We start from the raw sequence: 19098 nt of genomic DNA, 5'->3' as shown, positions 1-19098 counted from the left end.
TATACTGTACTTAGAATATATGTAAAAGTTATTTAAAATACTGTAATGTTTTCGAAACATCACCAAAGTCTGCTATTTGACAATAATTCAAATGGATTACATAAAGCTCCTTCTGGCCCCTTCCTTAAATCTGCCACTGTTGTTACTGCCAACCTTAGGGCTCAGACTTTATACGGTCGATTTTAAGGGGTTTGATATAGATAATTTACAATACTCTCGAACATATTGACTATCTACTTTGGACCCCAAGATTTTTACTTTCCGGAATTATACATTCCGGACAAATACCGTTTTTAAATTTTTGCTTTCCGGCGATTTACGGTCCAGGTAAATACGGTTTTCAAAATTTTGATTTCGGTGGTATACGGTCCGGATTAATACGTTTTGGAGAAGTACGGTCCGGATCAATACGTTCCGGGCGAACACGGTTTTCGAATTTTTGATTCCGGAGATATACGTTCCGGAATTAATACGTTCCGCCAATTTATTTTCCGGAATTGTACGGCCAGGGCCGTCGTTACGATTTGCGAGGCCTTAGGCAATATCTAAATTGCGAAATGCAAGGCCCCATAATTTATTGTGCGAGTAGAATAAATCTAATACGATTTCCTATCACTAATAGTATTAAGATTATGAAAATCAAAAGCGTGGATAGCGTTTAAAATTTAGGGAGTATAGCCCCCTGACTATAAAACTGCATCTATATGATCAAAAATATGTAATTATACCTAATATCTCAGTGGAATTAAGTACAACAGGTAGTTACGCAAAGTTGATAATAGTAAATCAATCAGTCTGGAAATCTCCTTTTATGTATACTATATAAAGATTTAAAGAAAAAACAAATTTCTTTAACAAAAAATGTAATTAAAGTGATAAACTTGCAAGTGTTTAACTATTAACTATTATTATGAACTATTATTAAATATTTTTTTCCCCGCTGACACCAATTCCGGTCTACTACACGGGAAGAAAATATCGGGATCTCGGTATGTTAAGAGTGACGTAGGAGGCTTTTATCCAGCATACCGCCATCGCCCAAAAGTTAGCGCTCATCCAAGACCCACACCTGCTAGTAGTTCGAGATCTACGCCATGAAGCAGCACAGTCTCACGCACGCTTAGATCCTGTAACCGGCCTAAGTCCACACGCGATTCACGCTGAATTAAGCTGTGATGAATTCAATAAGTGGAAAGAATTGAGGCAAAAGGGAATAGGAGTACTATGGTATGGCAGTTGTACCACAACTAATGCTTGGGTATCAAAAAAAGGCGGGCTTTTAAGTGGTGAATGGACAAACGCTATTAAAGCGTCGATGAACTCAATGTCTAACCAAGGAACAGGGGTAGGAGTGTCGGCAATCCCCATTGCAGGAATCTAGCCTGCAATGAGAATAATATAATTGAAACCTTGCCCCACATCCGAGGATCTTGCCCCAAGACTAAACTTCTTCGCAACAATGCCCATCACAAAGTCCGTACCACCCTGACCAACCTATTTAGAGCAAAAAATTTTGAAGTACACGAAAAAGTGTGCTGTGCAGCACTCGATGAAGGAGCAACTCAAAACAGAAGGGCTGATATTATAGTGATAGACAGAAGGAACGGACGAGGCCTAAGATGATCTTAGACCCCAAGATTCGTAGGGGAAACCAACAACGAACAACAAGACATCAATATGCACGAAAAGAAGAGAGGTATACACCTGCCGTGCACACCCAACCTGAATCACCTCTACGGAGTAGGAGAGTGGGAAGTAATTGGGCTTTAGTTCGGCGCACGCGGAACCGCATCGAAATTCCTGCAGGACTTCTTCGAGAACCACGGCCTGCAGCGAAGTAATTTGGAAAAAATATGTCTGTCCGTACCGCAGGACACTTTACATATAATAAATTATCATCTATATTCATAACAAACAATCATCAAGATTGAAATCTTTGTTTTTTTTCTTTTTTCTTTCTACTACTAATTTAATTATTATCTTTATTTTATTTTTTCTATATTCATATACATTTTAAATCCTACAATCTATGTAAAATTGTATTGAACAGTAAACTGTGTCGTAAGGTAACTCACAAAGTGAGCAGTTCGCAATATTTATATAACATTTTTTTCCTAGATTTTTTAACTGCAAAATCATAAATTATTGAGTCGAAGTTGAGTTTAGAAGCCATTTAATTTTTTATGGATAACATTGCTAATCCAGATAATATGTTTTGCGTCATTGTTTCCTCAAGTATGTTTTTATAAGCTTTGGTTTTGAGAATAATCTCTCAGGACTTGTAGAAGTAACTGGAATCGTCAAAATGATTCGGAGAGCAATTGAAATATTAGGAAAAAAGCTACGAGCTTTTTTTTTGTTACTTCCAATTCTTGTTTGCAACTTAAATCGTAATGATTCCCTTCCAGTAATGCAATCATCGGGAGTATTGGGTGTACAATTCACAGAAACCCCCGGTTTTGTGGAGCCTCGAGATATCTTCTCATATCATCTTTGTTCCTAACAATATTCCAATTATAATTTGTAATATACATATAATGTATTACTTATTTTAATATAATAACAATAAATAATGACATAAGTCTGGAAATGTTCACATGAACCCCTTATCATTAAGTTGCACCACTGTTCCCTTCTCTGTACACTCCATTTAGAAGAAAAAAATCTGTATTCTATGTTATATTCTCTTTGATTGTCCTTCTCTACCTACCAAACGCAATATCCTTATTAGTCTCTCAATAACCCATTTAATACTTTCAGAATTTTAAATTTCAAAATCTGTTCTCATTCTAATTATTTCCTTCATTCACGAGGTTGGTTCCTATACATAATCTTTTATTATTTTAATATTTTTATGTTATATGTTTTATTTATTGTATTTTAAATAATTAATCGATAAATTTGATTATAATTGTCGAGTTTAATAGTATTTTCAAAAGCTTTATAAATAAAAAAAAATAACTTTATAAGTAGAACAAAACATGTAGATAACAACTTTTCATTTTAAACCGGTATAATTTATTTACAAATTACATTTATTCGATTGTACAAAAAATTACTTACACTTTTAAATAATTGCTGATGAAAAATAATTAGGTATCTTTGCAACTTTTATGTTCATGAACTATGATGTGATCACTATCGTAAACGGGTTCAAAATAAAATCGTACAACTCGAACGTACAAGCCGATGTTCATTTATGCTATTAATGTTATTAAATTAATTATATCAAGTAACAATAATAATGGAATATAAATGGTATATTAATGGTAATTTATTATCTCCCCGATTTCTGGGCAAAAATAAATACCAATACTAAAAAATAAACTATCGACACCGCCGATCAAGACAATGTTAATGAAGTCGACTACGCGTCGATACTATAGCATTAAACGTGTTAAATATTTCGATTTAAATAATATAGTTAACTTTTAGTAAAATTACTTAGATTATGAAAAAGCTTTTGGCACCTCAGTGTTCATGGTGCCCGGTGCACATACACCTCTCGCACCCCTCTAGGCACAGCCCTGCTTACATATTGATCCATTTGTAGCGGCTGACGAAATATAAATGTGAAACAACTCGTCGAATTCTAATGACTTAATAATTATATTATAGTAATATACTATAATAAACAAATATAGATAAATATATAAAGCTAACAGCTATTAATATCCACGTGCGTAAAACGCGGCATATTGTCGTACTGGTTAGTCATTAATTACAGCAATAATATTTTTATGTTATATTGACCTGGCACTAGTGGAAAGTTGGCTGCAAGACATTTACGTTTAAAACTCAACAGCATAATGTTTTTCATCATTCAAAATACAAGTATTGTAATGTACATTGTATAATTTGATTAAAAAATAATATCAATACAAAACTAAAAAATGTAATAATTTTGAATAATATTTTGCTATCAAACATAAGTGGGAATTGTAAGGCCCCTACAAGCGCGAAGCCCTAGGCAAATGCCAGCACTGCCTACCCTTAACGACGGCCCTAATACATTATCTCACATAGACTAATGGCAATCGTATTTGGCACCAAATAGATTTGTATACGATCTCCGTGAAAATGACATCTAATGAGATATGCTCTCTTATCATCTCTCCGAACCACTGATAAAAACACGCTGTATCACATTTATCCCTATTCGGCAATTATTATTATTATTAGTCTTTGATCTTACTTTTGTATTCCGTTTGTTCGCCGTAAATCATAATCATTTCGATTTATTTTTATCCCTACGTTTCTATAGTACAAGTACAACAAAATTCATTTCAATATATATCAACGAATGAATATTGTTGTCACGCTTGCTATTATTAAATTGTGATATTCCGTTTGGCGCGTTTTATCCGTACGTACATTTTCCTCATTTGAACCGCGTGCGCGGTGCCGGCTGACAAGTTTTCTTTTTGTCAGGCATGTGGTAAACATATTCGTCTGCAATACCTGTTGACCGTCCGCGTTTACTGAACACGAAGGGCGATCATGTCCGACTCCTCCGAGTCTGCGTTCAGTTTCCTGTCCAACTGGAAGTTCGGCTTGGCCGTCTGCGTACCATGTTTTGCCGTAGGTCTAGGCGTTACGTATTATTATTACTCAAAAAAACCGGACGAGAGTCGACCTGTTAACACTTCAGCAGCAGCCGATCGGAGTGTAGTCATCAATATTGATGACAGCAATGGGGTTGTTCAAAAAACAGCTAATACCAATGGGATTGATCGGAATGTGGCTCCCCCTAAGGTAAGTGTATATGAGCTACAGATTAAAATTTCTACAGAAACCTCTATAAAAAAAACATAATATTTTAATTTTGTCTGTTGTTCATGCTTGCCTTTTTTCCCATTTTGATTAATTTTTTATTTTTAGTCTTTAGTGGAACAAGTAGAAGACTTTAAAAAACAAGGAAACAACGAATTCTCTAAAGGAAACTATGATGGTGCCATTATGTTTTATACACAAGCTTTGTCAATGTGTCCAGGATCAGAAAAAGGATTGTTATCTGTTGTATTTCAAAATCGAGCAGCCGCGTACAGTAAATTGGTAATTAATGTTATTATTGTAATTGAATATCTCTTTGGAAAATAAACTGTTAATAAACGTATATAATTTGTAGAATGATCATGAAAATTGTGTGGCTGATTGTAATAAAGCATTAAACTTAGTACCTACATACAAAAAGGCACTATCCCGTAGAGCAAGAGCGCTTACAGAAATGGGAAATTTTAAACTTGCTTTAGAAGATATTACAGCTGTAGTTATGTTGGATGAATTTAAAAATCAAACTGATGTCATTTTTGCTGACAGTGTGATAAAAAAATTAGGTAATATATTATTTTTATTAACAGAACATAATTTTAATTTTTAATTTTAAAAATAATTTTTTTTGTTTTAGTATTTTGATTAATATTATAATATGTTATTTAGGTAGGCAAAATTTAGAAGAGTATACAAAAAATAATTCATTCAATTTACCTACAAAAACATTCATCGATAATTATCTGAAGTCATTTTGTGATGATCCATTTAATGATGAATTTCCACAAACATTAGTGAAATCAGATGTAAAGTAAGTTAATTTTTATGAAATACCATGTTTTGTGGTTTAATAACTTTTGCATTATTTTGTATAGTTGTTATCTTATGTTATTATTACTGATCATTTTTTACATATTGATGTTTTTGTCTTAATATTATAAGTTAATAACTGTTGTGTAATTTTATTTAAATAAGTGTGTTTTCTACAATATTAAACATGCAGAGGGGAGATTTTGGCTGAGTAGGAAAAGGTGGCATTGTTTGAATGCACAATCACTGGTCTAAACCCTCTTATCGGCAGTTTCACTTTTTAGACAGGCCGACTGCCCAGAGGGGAAAAATTGCCTAAACCTTCCCAACCTTGTACATTACACAAACAAACCAATACAAAAACTACAATACCAGATTATTGACCTTTGATGTTGAAGGCTTTAATAAATAAATAATTAAATGTATAATTGATTAATATTATGTATTTTCATTTAGCACGGGTTTGGAGTTGGCATTGAAATGTATTAGAGATAAACAGTATGAAGGAATTGAAGAAGCTTGTAAAGAAGAATTGAATAAGACCGACAATAGCTTAATTCGTAGAGCTTTGACGTTAAATCTACTTGCTACATTTTCCATACTTCGTGGTAATTATGCATATGGAATTGAACATCTTAGCACTGTCATAGAAACACCTGGAGTTCCAAACAAGGTATAATATTCAAATATACTTGATAATTTATTAACCAGTAAATTTGTATACTCATGTATCGTGTGCATTCATACTTAATAATTATTTTTAAAATTAATATTAAACTACGTTTAACAAAAATCAATCTTCTACATTCTAAAAATCATAAACTTTTATTTACTTTTATAAAATATTTGTGTGTAATATTGTGTATTCTATTTACTTTTAACTATGTTTGTTAAAATTTTCATACAAATAAAAGTTGATTATTTTGACAAAATATTAGTTACCTACTTTTATGTTTTAATAGTTTTAAACAAATTATTTGACTATAGTTGGTGGTTAATTCTTTAATAAAACGAGCTGCCGTTCACCATCAACAAGAGCAAGTAGAAAAATCATTTGAAGATTTAAAAAAAGCAGAAAATATTAGTCCTAATAATTCTGAAGTTTTCCATCATAGAGCTCAAGTAATAATTTTAAATTAAAAATATTTAGAGAAAATTAATTTATAAATTTTATTTTTAGATTTATTTACTTGAAATGAATAGCGAAAAGGCAGTTGAAGAATTTAAAAGAGCAGTTGAATTGAATCCTAAGTTTGTGTTATCAAGTGTTCAATGCTGTTATGCTCAATATCTTCATGCAAAACAAATGTCTAATGAGTTGGATGCTGAAAAATACTTGAGAAAATTAAAAGAATTTGTTATCAAACATCCAGATCACGCAGAAAGTTATACACTATATGCACAAGTATATATGTTTGTTTTTTTATCACAAAACTAGAAATTTATATAAAATATTTGTTACTGTTATCAAAGGCTTTATCAGAAAAAGGAGCCTATGAAGAAGCTGATTCATTATTTAAAAAAGTTCATGAAATTTATCCAGATAATGCTACTTTCTTAGTACACAGAGGTAAAAGTAGTATTATATATATATATATATATATTAGTCATTCAAACTCAATGATATAAAAAAATAAAATTATATTTTAGCTCTAGTTGTATTATCATGGAAAAGTTCAATAAATGAAGCTTTTGAGTTCCTTGAACAAGCATTAAAAATTGATCCTAAATGTGATTATGCGTATGAAACACTGGGGACACTTTATATTCAAACGTAAGCAAACATTTTATTTTTCTGTTTTTATTGATTTTATCATATTTTACGAAATTGCATAATATAGTAGTCACTTGATAAATTGAAATTCAGAGGACCAAACTGATAATTTGATTTATAGAGACTTTGGTTGAAATGAGTGTTCGAAAATCAAGGGAGGAAAATAAATAATTTTTTTTAAAGAGATGTTAAAAATGTATTACATTTAATTTGACTTTTATTAATTATACATATAATATTTTTTTTTTTTATAATAAATTGTTAGCCAAAATCTGGTTCATAGCATTATCTAACTAACTGATAGCATTGAAAATAATGATATTGTCTCTTTCTCTGTCCATTCACATTAATTAAAAATGTACACAATCCCAACAATATGATAGGAACGTAAAAAAATGCTGATTGGCCGTAGTAGATTGTATAATTTCCTCATTGGTAAAATTACCACCAGTTGCGACATTATCATCAAAATGAACAAATTCTTCAAATAATACAGTAACTTCAAATCTGTTCCATGTGCTGAGCAGACCCTCAATCTCCTCACTTTGTATAAAAATATCTCTACTTATGTTCTGTTCATCCTTAATAAAACCACACATTCTGGAACAAATTGTGATGATTTGTGCATCATCTTTGTATTATTGTATTTAAAAAATATTCTAACTGTATAGGTTCTGGCAAAAAAAAAAAAATTAATGAACTCCCAGTGAAAGAAATTTTGAATTATTGAGGTGGCTGAAATTAACCAAATGTTTAGTTCAATTTATGGAGTTATTAAATTATCAAACGATTTCTGTAGTATGTTTGTTTTACATAATTGTAGATTTGTCTACTAGAATTTTGAAAAATTTACTATCATCATTTTTTAAACTATAATTTGATAATTTATACAAACATTATTGATTTTAAATTTTCATAAAAAATTTTAATAATTAATTCGAATACTAATTTATCCTATATATTTCATTATTTATAATAATTGTAAATAAATTACTGATAACTACAATAGTCAAAAAAGAATTTACATGTATCTTAAAACTAGTAACAAAATATTTGTTGTAAAAACATTATTATTTTTTAGTATTTTAACTAAAAAAATTTTAAATTCTATATGCTTTTTATTATTTTGAGTATAATGTTCATTAAATTATTATTATTATTTTACAATCGTAATTTATATGTTGATTCAATACTTCTAGACCATTTTTCTAGTATAGAAATACTGTAAAATATTTTTTACGATATTTTAATTTTAGTATATAGTATAGTACAAACATTTTCCTACAGTTTTTCTGATTTTGATGGTAATAAAAATATCTTTCCCTTATAACTTATGGCACCATAACAATTTTACTATTATCTAAGAGTTGTACATTACAATAAAGTTTCAAAGACATTGCTTTAATTAGTTAAATAAACAATTGGTTGGTAGGTATTTTAGTAGAACAATTTCACTCGCACAAAAATTATATCTTTATATCTTATAAATTATATCTTTAATAATTCTAGTTAGTAAAATTCCTAACTAATGACTCATATTTTTTATATGAGAAATTTGTACTTATTTTATTATGATTTTTCAGAGGAAAATTAAATGAAGCTGTGAAGTGTTTAGAAAAAGCTATACACCTGGCTAAATCAGAAAAGGAATTGCTACACATATTTTCATTGAGAGATTCAGCGCGGGCACAATTAGGAGTAGTCGAGCGTTTAGGCCTAATACTTCAACAGTAAATTATTTTGCTCTCCTCATTCATAACCTTTACAATTTTAGTTTTACTTGATTTTCAACTTTTATATGTTTGAAAATATTAGAATAGTTGTAATTTTGCAAGTAGATAATTTTATTTAATAAATAATTATCTATTATTGTTTTAATTTTCTCTTTATAGTAGTTACGTTTATGATTTTATGCATAATTTGTATACCTAAGTTTGGGTCCACTTAAAATTATTTTATTTATTATTTTTTTAAATTAAAACTGACCATTAATTAATTACATACAGAATTTATAATTTATTTTACCTTTATATCAGAGGCATTTGAATCATCACTGTTTCTAGGAACATCAGCTTTTAACATACAATTATGTGCAGTGCATACACATGAGGAGAGGGGTCTGGATTCAAACCCACCCCAAGGCCAATAAAAAAAAAAAAAGAATATTGTTTTATTTTGATTATGCGTAATATATTCAGTTTCATTATTAAGTTTTGAATTTCAAATATACAACTATATCAATAATGATAATTAAATAATATTATTGATAGGTGTTTGAAGTTTTGTAAACTATGCTGTTTTTATATTCCAATAACTATTAATTTATTATGGTAAACTGTAAATTGGTAAAAGTTGTATAAAATTATATCTATGTATAGCAGTTATATCTTATAAATCTGTGCAACAAAAAAAAAATTATTCTTGTTAAAGCCCCCCCTCCAGAGCAAGATTGAATGTACGCCACTAATTAAGTGTATCAATAATGTCTTAGTAAAAATTGTTAATCTTTAAAAATTAACAAATAAAAACAATAACATAAAGTAAATAACTGTATTTTAAATAAATGTATGCTTATGACTTTAAATGACACATTAAAAATTACTTATTAATATGAAAGGAACATTTAATTATACATTCTAAAAAAAAAACAGTCTTTATATTTAAGAAAAAAAAAAAAAGACTTGAGAACAATTGCATTTTTCATTTATATGACCATATAGTTAATGTTACATGTACAACCAAGAGTTACACACTAGTGGTTTGTGTCCATTTTCTCATTATTTTCTTTACTCTGAGATTGTTTGATACTTGGTTGGTTTGTCTGGACTATCTGAATTGGTATTTCACCAGCAGCATTTTTAGGCACCTGAATAATAAAAATTAACAATAATGAAATGAATATATATTGGTATAATCAAGATATACACGATTATAAGCATGTAAACAGTAATTATACCTTTTTGGGAGCTCCAATACTCAGTACACCATCTGAAGACAATGTAGATACAATAGCATCTGAATCAACATTGTCTGGAATCTTGTAACGTCTGGTAAACTGACGTGAAATGAAACCATGTTCATCACTTCGCTCCTCATGTTTGGCATCTATTACTACAAAACCATCTACAACCTTTACAGATACTTCATCTGGCTTGAACTGTTGTACATCCAAATTTACTTTGAAATTGTTTTTGTCATTTTGTATATGTGATAAGCCTTGAGATGCAGAAGTTGGACGATAAGGTCTTTGAAACATCATAAGGGACGGAGATTGGTTGTATCTATGGTGCAAACGTTGAGGATGTAACAAATCATCGTCCAATAAATTCAGACCAAAATGTTGATCATAAATGGTTGGTCTTGCTAGTTCATCCAATAAAAATGGTAAAATGGACATCTGCAATAAGACAGATTTAATATTAAGTTAAAAAACAAGAACCCACTAATACTATATATGTACTTTTTTTACAATGAATTATTATTACAATTTATTATTACAATGAATTAATCTTGTATCTCCTGCAACCTCTTAAGAAAATTTTAATTATAATACTAATAATTCAAACTGTTGAACTAGAAAATAGTTATTATTAAAGTAATCCACAAGAATTGATAACTGAAAATTATGAACTATAAGAAAAGTAAGAACCTTTATTTAAGGATTAGAAAATTCAACACATAAAATATAAAATACAAAGAATTATTTTTAAATAATACAAGAGTGAAAAAAGGAATTCTAGAATATCACTCGCGCTTAAAAGTAGCAAAATTCCTTCACATCACACGTTGTTTAAGTACAAATATCATTTGCCAATTGCTGAGCCTACGTCTGAATAAATTTTCACAGTTGTAGTAGTGGATAATTAACAAATTGTCCATAACGGATAAATTACATATTAAAAATATTACAATTTACGGTACAATACCTTGTATCTTCAGATCGGCACCACGACGAATCTAAAATATCAAACCAGAGTACTTTGGGTGACGACACAAATCACTGGAAACTTGAAAATTAATAAGAAAATTCAGAACTGCAATTAACCGAAAAGGGTTAGCAACGAAGAACTCGTATGGTAAATCTACAAGCGCCAAAAATCAACTGTGACGACCGTTGATGCGTCGGTCTGTTATATACCGATAACACGTTCGAGAACGTTCTAGAATGCGCGGTGATGTTAAAGGCGGTGTTTGGTGTTCTAGAATTGTCCAACGACCTCTATGCGGTTCGCGATCTACACAATGGTAAACGACATTTGTCCGATACAAAATTCTATCGAAAGATATTGGTTCATGCATTTATTAACATATTTTATTTTAATTATAAATAAATAAATAAATTGATGAAATATTTTGCTTAGGGTTTGACATATGATTGTCACGCCATTGTTGCGATTGATACCGACTTGCGTTTATTTTCATTTTAAATGTATGCTGCAAAATGTTATTGCATGTTCATGCAGATTTGATTACCGTCAGTGTTCGAATGATTATGTACACCAATTGCAATAGAATTAAAAACAATTGAGACGTTTCGACTATACATTATTATCGTAATTTGAATGGTTGGGATGAAAAAAATATGTTTAGTCTAACTTTATGTGGTTTTGATAATACTTTAAGCTACCTACTTACAACATTGAACTATTGTTGGAACGTATATATATTTACTATTAGGCTATAGTTGATATTTTTAACTATTTTAACAAATGTGTTTCCATGAGTATTTCTCATTCGATTAGTACCGTTCGTGTTGCGCCCATAGGTATGCAAACTATGCAGGATATCCCCTCCCCCCGAAATATTGTAAATGGGACCCTACAACTTAGGTCTAAGAATAAGAGGTCTATATTTTAATTTATGTTGGTGAAATTTAATTTATTTTATTCTAAAATATTTAGTAAAAAATAAATAATATTTCTTAATAGAAAAAACAAAAAAAGATTTTCTAAACTTTTGTGCAAAAACTTTTTATGAAATATAACATCTACAATTGACTGCAAAAGTACAAATCATTAATAATTGAAGAAAATATGTAAGACTCAAGTAAAACTCATTCATTGGGACTTATAAATATCGTACATAAATATTATATTATATTATACATAAATATTAATTAATTATTACATATACATAAATATTATATTAAATAAAAAAATAAAGTTATGTTTATTTAAATATTTATACATTATAATTTATTAAATATATTTTTACATGTTTTGTTAAGATTGGGCCCGAAAGTATTATAGGCACCCCTGAAATACAGGTCAGCGCACGCCTATGGATGCGTTAATGTTTTATCCATATTTGTTGTTATGGTATTTATTATACACAAGTATAAAGTTTGTTGTGACGATTTAACACACAATAAGAGGTAGCGGCACAAATTAATCCGTTTTGTTAAACTTTAATACACCAGATAAAAATATCTCCAAAAGAATATATTACTTTATAATTTTTATTTTAAATCTAGTCTAAAAATTAACGAATGAAAAATGTTGGTTAAAAAAATATACCATATGTGCACTTTCGTGACACTATTTTTGTCTATTGGGTTATTGACATTTCAGAGACATTCGTGATTCCTGTTATTTTTTACTCATTTTATTTATTTGCCATTTTGACAAAATAAATCATTTTAAAAAGTATTTAAAAATTACTTTTTATTACTTTTGGTTTTATAGAAATATTTAACTGTAGAACTTACTTTACTTAACTGTAAAAAGTTTTGTTGAAAACAAGATAAAATATAAATTGATAATATGATAACTCCAAATATTCTTATCACTTGTGATTTTATTGAAGTTAGTTTAGTCTACACTTGGCCACTAAAAAGCGAGTCAGTGTTTGTTTACTCGACTAAAATGTTTACTAAATCTAATATTAATCTAGTGTCCACATGATTAAAGTTAATACAATTTAATGGTTTGCTTAAGTTAACCGTGTACTGACTTGGCTGAGTGTAAACACTCCTTATGATTAAAGTAGAGTATAAGTATCATTGTTATTGCACTATAAATCGTATATATTATATAATATAAATAATATAATAATATTTGATATACTATATAATGTAAACAATCTCGTTGCAATAATAAGCGGATACGGGAGCATAACCTCACATAAGCTCGCGTCATATCACGTCACATCTGAGAGACCATTGATTATACACTACATGTATATATTGATAACTATTGACCCCCACTCACGTGATATTGTATTATTTCATTGTGTCTCACGTGATATCACATTTTATTCCAATTTAGAATTTTTACTTTGTGAAAATTGAAACTTATGTAAAATCAGTTTAGTTTTTAATAAATATGGAAGAAAAATTAATAGAACTAGTGAGACTTCACGAAGTTTTATTCAATTATGAAATGGCCAGCTATAGAGACAAATGTGTCCGACAGAAAGCATGGGAAGAAATCGGCAAGGAATTACATATACAAGGTTAGTAGTTACACTTATAATTTAAAAATAAATTACGTTTGTGAAGTTTTTTCTAGTTTTATACTTTAAATGATTTTGATGAATGAATGAATTTTGCGTAATGTATGAAAATATGATATCTACAACAAAAACAACGCATAGTTGACAATATTCTCACGATCGACACATAGGCAGAGCCGTAGCAAGATGGGAGCGAGAGGTGCTTACTCCTCGGACACAATTCCTGGAGGGGTGCAAAAATGAAAAATTTGCATTTTACTTTAAAAATTACAACAATGGATTTTGTAACCTATTTTATTTCCAAGAACTTCAACGTTTTTTATATTAATTGAAGTAATTGTTGAAAATAATATATAATAATTATAATATCTTTTAATTAAAAATGCATAAGGTTGCATTTTGAAGTTCACCCTGAGCATAATATTTGGTTGCTAACGCACTGCAGATATGTATTGTCTATTTTTATCTATGTCCGTGAAGTTGTCCCCCCTCACACATTGCCTTTAACTGAAAAACTTTTTTCCAGGAAAAGGGTGACGTTCCAAATTTTGAAAACCTGGTTCCAAATAGTTCCATATTAATTTCAAAATATTGATGAAGATTTAAAGTCAATAGGACTAACCAACTTCACGGAATTTTTTATCTCAGTTTTATATAGATTCATTTTATACTAATAATATCTAACTCATGAACAGAGTTCGGAAGTTAAGGCGTTTACTTATTTTTATGGATTTATTTAAAATATAGTAGAGTGCTATAGAAGTGTATGTCAAATTATAACGTGTACAATTATAAAATTTGAAAGTGCCTTTTTTTGCTTTTTTCAGCAATTTTTAAAAAAAAATGCTTATTTCCAGTTTTTCTGATTATTTTTGTTTATTTGACCAGTTTTTTTTACGTTTTTATAGTTTTTTCCTGCAAAATCGTTTTTGATAGAATTACAATTTAAAAATAATTCTTATCTTATCTTATCGTCCAAGGCATCGTTTTATGGTTAACAAAAATATTCCAACGTTGAAAATAGAACTATGTCAAACGTCAGAATGATCAAGAACAGAGAGAATAGTATACATTTTATTTTTCAGAAAAATCCCTTAGGAAATCCATTAAATCCTTAAAGTCTTAAAAGTTTGGATTTATTTTTATTTTGTTTGATTTTTTTTTTTTTTTTTTTTAAATAAATATTTTTGCTTAATTTTATATTTTTTAAATGCTTATTTTAGTGCTTATAATGATATTTTTAAGCGCTTATTTTAATGATTTAAAGTGCTATAAGTCCCGAGCCTTGCTCATGAACATATATACTGTTATTTAACTTATCGTAATTGCCTATCTTATGTATCTTACGTGTAAAAGTTGCTCTCTCCACACAACGATTTACCAACTTAAACATTTTATTTTTGAAATTTAATTAGTATGATTTTATGTGTTTGAGACGATGCAAGTATCAGAATTTCAATATGACGTTTAGTTTTTCAAATATTAAAAATCTTAAAAGAGACAATTTTGTTAACGGCGCGTCATGTAAGTTGCCACTATCTAATCTAATTCTACGTATTTTACACACTACACTCACATTTATATATATATATATTTGAAAAACTAAACGTTATATTGAAATTTTGATACTTGCATCATTTTAAGCCGGTGCTACACGATGTGTCCAATACCTTCAAACGATGGCCATACGATCATTCGCCACATCGTGTAGCCGTAATGCATATGTCCAGTGACAAATGTTTGGGTCCAACGTTGGCATGGAATGATTGCCGCCGAAAGTCGGTATTTTTGACCCCCGTCAAAGGAGTATCCAACGTTGGAAGCAAGTTGCAACCAGCACATGGTATTTTACCGTTCTCTACTTCTGTTGAACGACGTTATCCACCATCTCCTTACACGTCTTTTTTTCTGTTTTTCGCTATTAATAATAATTGACTACAAGGTAGCACAATTACAGTAGCAGCAACTGCAACCACGTCATCCATATTTTTTCTATTTAACTTTTTGAAGTTTTAACTTAAAGTCTGAATATATTCACAGGTTATATTTTTATACACACTACACAGATACACTTTAGGGAGTATACTGCATTCAACATTCACATGACACTCAACCCAACGTTGGTTACAACGTGTAGCTGCATCCGTTAGTCAAACATTGGCTCCAATGTTTAGCCAATGTTGGAGCCAACGTTTGACGCATCGTGTATCACCGGCTTTAAACACACAAAGCCATACATTTATACGCAAATTAAATTTCAAAAATAAAATATTTAGGTTAGTAAATCGTTGTGTGAAGTGAGGAATTTTTACACGTATAAGATTGGCAATTATGATGAGTAGATACCAATGACGTCACGCGTCTTTTTTCAATTGCTCATTACTTATTGAATAATGTGAGTAGAAACGTAAAACCTATACCATTATTCTTAAAATTGAACATTCTTTCAAATAAAAAAAAAAAAAACATTTTTGTTGTTGCGTGTTGTGTGCTCCTTTAAATAGTGAATTTTATTTTCCAAGACCGTGTCGAGGAGTGATTAGTAAAAAATGTTAAGTAATTCACATTACATATATGTAAATTTATTATTTATTACTATTGTTATTAGTTACTCTATTATAATTTTTTTTTATATCAAATTAACGTTAAACGAACTCAAAAAAGTCGGTAATTCGTGTAATTATTTTACGTGTGTTTTACAAAGACTGAAACAAAGTAAACATTGTTTAAGAGAAAATGTTTTATCATAGAGTATAATGTATAGCTGTAGAATTTTATTCGTAACTGAGGGAACATCCGGCACATATAATGTTTTATTTTATAACATTTTTCTAATGATTAATTTCAATAAATATCAAAAAAATGCCACCATCGTTGTTTCTCTTATAAGAACCTACGTTATTTACTGTAAATTTATAGTCAACATCAATAAGTGCTAATAGAACTATTGAATAGTAGCCTTTATAATTAAATAAAATAGTCCCGAGATTGAATATTATATTTTGATGCAATTGGGAAAATTCCATAACGCAATCATATTTTTCTGCGACACGTTTCTATAAAATGTCTGTGAGTTGAGGGATGACAATGAGTCCTAATCTTCTTCATATAGTGTCATACATTTCTACGACTTTTATATATATATATATAACATAAGTTTGAATAATTTAAATTTATATTTTTAGGAGAAAAAGCAAAAGATCTATGGGATAAATTGAGACGATGTTTTTGTAACGCAATAAATAGACGTCGTGATAAGAAAAATGGACAGGCAGCTAAAAAAATGATTCCATGGAAATTTGAAAATCAAATGTCTTTTCTTTTACCATACTTCGAAAACAGAAAGTATGTACAAAAAAAAAAATTTATTTTTCGTAAAGTTATTTGATATAATTTGAATTCTTCATTTAGGGCTATAAGTAATTTGAATAATGCAATCGTAAATGAAAAACACGATAGAAATGTAAATATCGATTTAAATGATAAAACGCATTACATAAATGAAGATAGTTATCAAAGTACAAATAATGAAACTGAAATAATCTTAATAGAAAAAGAAAGTGTAGATGGAATAGAAAATCTGGCTCAGGATATACAAAACTACAATACATCTGGGACAGGCAAAATAAAACATTTTGAAATAGCTGAAGCACCGGTAAATAACCTTAAAAGAAACAAAATAATTAACAGTAATAATAATTCGACACTTCAAATGTTGAAGATAATAAAAGAAAATACAGCTTTAAGAGAAATGAAACATGAAGAAAAGATCATTAGACCAAAAGTTCCTACTATATTTGAAAACATGGACGAAACTGATATATTTTTTTTAAGTATGTCTAAAATGACAAAACTATTACCAAAAGAAGAACAGGCTAACATTAAATTATTATTAAGTAATTGTGTCCTACAAGCAGAAGTTAGAAATACGAGTATTCAAGCAGTTTCTCAGCCTATTACTTCTCCTATTCCATCTGAAGTAGCTACATCATCTCATTATTTAACAATATAACTTGAAGAATTTTAATTTCACTACAAATTCACACTCGGGGAAATGTTAAATGTGAGTTATGCATATCATAGAATATTTCTAATAATTATTAATAAAAAATATTTTTTTATCAATACATTATATAATTAACATTTTTTTCTATAATATTAAATGAACTGTCTTAAAAGCTGTGTTATTTTAATTATAAATTTAAATGCTTGCATTAGACAAACTCCTAATCGTTCTCGCGAAGGGATTGCTTTTCTAAATTGTGTCTTGTTTATATATGTCGTCTTTGATCTGATCAGTTCAATATGGGCATGAAATCCGAATATCTGGATATTCAAATCCGGATTTGAATCAAATTCTTATTTGGATTTTCTGAAGTATCCGGATTTATAAATTTGCTTTTTATATAATTATTAAAATCATTTTTAAACAGTTAGGATTCAGGTAGAATGCCTGAATGCAATATTTTGTTTCAAATTACTAAAGAATCAAAAAAATAAACAAATACGATTTTTCATATACCTATTCCGTTTACTAACTTGTTTAAACCTAACGATGAAATATGAATTCGTGTCCAATAAACGGATGTATGTCTACATTTAACTTTCCTTTCGAAGAAAATCATTTATTGTATAGTCTATTCCAAATAAGTCTGGGAAAATGTTCGACGAAAATGCGTTCGGTTTCGCGCAGGTATGTCACATGATCTGCCGGTGGTGAGCGCTGTTGTCGACGATTCGGTTGTATACAGCAGCGATTCTCAATCGAGGGAGTCGCCAACAATTTTTTTAGGGTCACATCATGTGAAAAAAAAAATTTCAAATCAACAACAGCAAAAGTCATAACATTTAGAAAAATATTAAAATTTACATCATTTTTATTGTTTTTTTCTATTAATTTACGCTAATCAACTTTTATAATATATCTTTTTTTTTTGTAAAATGTATACATAATTAAATACAATAATAACAGTTTGTATAATTTTCAATGCATAAATTAAAAAAGGGTCGTTAGACATATTGGTAACATTATAGGGGATCGCAAACTCAAAAAGGTTGAGAACCGCTGGTATACAGCCCGACTGTAGTTTCTAAACAATCACCACTTCGCTTGCCTACGACCTTTTGACAACGTACTCCGCGTACTAACGGCGGTGAGGTCCGGCCGCCGACCGATCACGACGCGTGCCGAATCTGAGCCAATCACAGCGGACCAGCATGCTCGATTTTTTCCAGACTTATTTATTTGGAATAGACCATAGAATAATAATTAATTAGAATCACAACAAAAA

General features: G+C 29.5%; 3 protein-coding genes across 6 annotated transcripts in view; 2 read left to right on the top strand and 1 right to left on the bottom strand.

The window, feature by feature from the left end:
* Window positions 1–4161: 4161 nt before the first annotated feature.
* LOC112694650 (mitochondrial import receptor subunit TOM70) lies at window positions 4162–9633 on the top strand. Its single transcript, XM_025570191.1, has 11 exons — window positions 4162–4366; window positions 4432–4755; window positions 4882–5055; window positions 5129–5336; window positions 5440–5581; window positions 6037–6253; window positions 6568–6702; window positions 6761–6985; window positions 7054–7150; window positions 7231–7354; window positions 8938–9633. The coding sequence occupies exons 2-11, from the start codon at window positions 4501–4503 to the stop codon at window positions 9086–9088; spliced, it is 1728 nt and encodes a 575-aa protein (XP_025425976.1). The 5' UTR covers window positions 4162–4366; window positions 4432–4500; the 3' UTR covers window positions 9089–9633.
* Window positions 9634–10035: 402 nt separating this feature from the next.
* Window positions 10036–11614, bottom strand: LOC112694662 (alpha-crystallin A chain-like). Its single transcript, XM_025570206.1, has 3 exons — window positions 11281–11614; window positions 10311–10751; window positions 10036–10220 (listed from the first exon to the last, which is right to left on the bottom strand). Exons 2-3 carry the CDS (start codon window positions 10749–10751, stop codon window positions 10107–10109), a joined length of 555 nt encoding a protein of 184 aa, XP_025425991.1. The 5' UTR covers window positions 11281–11614; the 3' UTR covers window positions 10036–10106.
* Window positions 11615–13079: 1465 nt separating this feature from the next.
* The window catches only part of LOC112694661 (alpha-crystallin A chain-like), a 24830-nt gene continuing 18811 nt past the window's right edge, over window positions 13080–19098 (top strand). The window contains exons 1-4 of one of the 4 annotated variants that reach the window (XR_003149586.1): window positions 13080–13807; window positions 16993–17152; window positions 17219–17462; window positions 17529–17870. Coding sequence is in view for 1 of the 4 variants with exons in the window: in XM_025570204.1 (XP_025425989.1) it covers window positions 17862–17870 (9 nt within the window). In the remaining 3 variants the exon portion in view is untranslated. Of the gene's footprint in view, window positions 13808–13855; window positions 14141–16992; window positions 17153–17218; window positions 17871–19098 lie in introns of those variants that run through there. The other 3 variants (XR_003149585.1, XR_003149587.1, XM_025570204.1) reach the window with 3 other exon arrangements.

The sequence above is a fragment of the Sipha flava genome, unplaced genomic scaffold (assembly GCF_003268045.1).
Source record: "Sipha flava isolate LNK unplaced genomic scaffold, YSA_version1 131_pilon_pilon, whole genome shotgun sequence".
NCBI lineage: Eukaryota > Metazoa > Arthropoda > Insecta > Hemiptera > Aphididae > Sipha > Sipha flava.
Note: the sequence above shows the minus strand (reverse complement) of the source record. Positions and strands in the feature narration are given on the sequence as shown.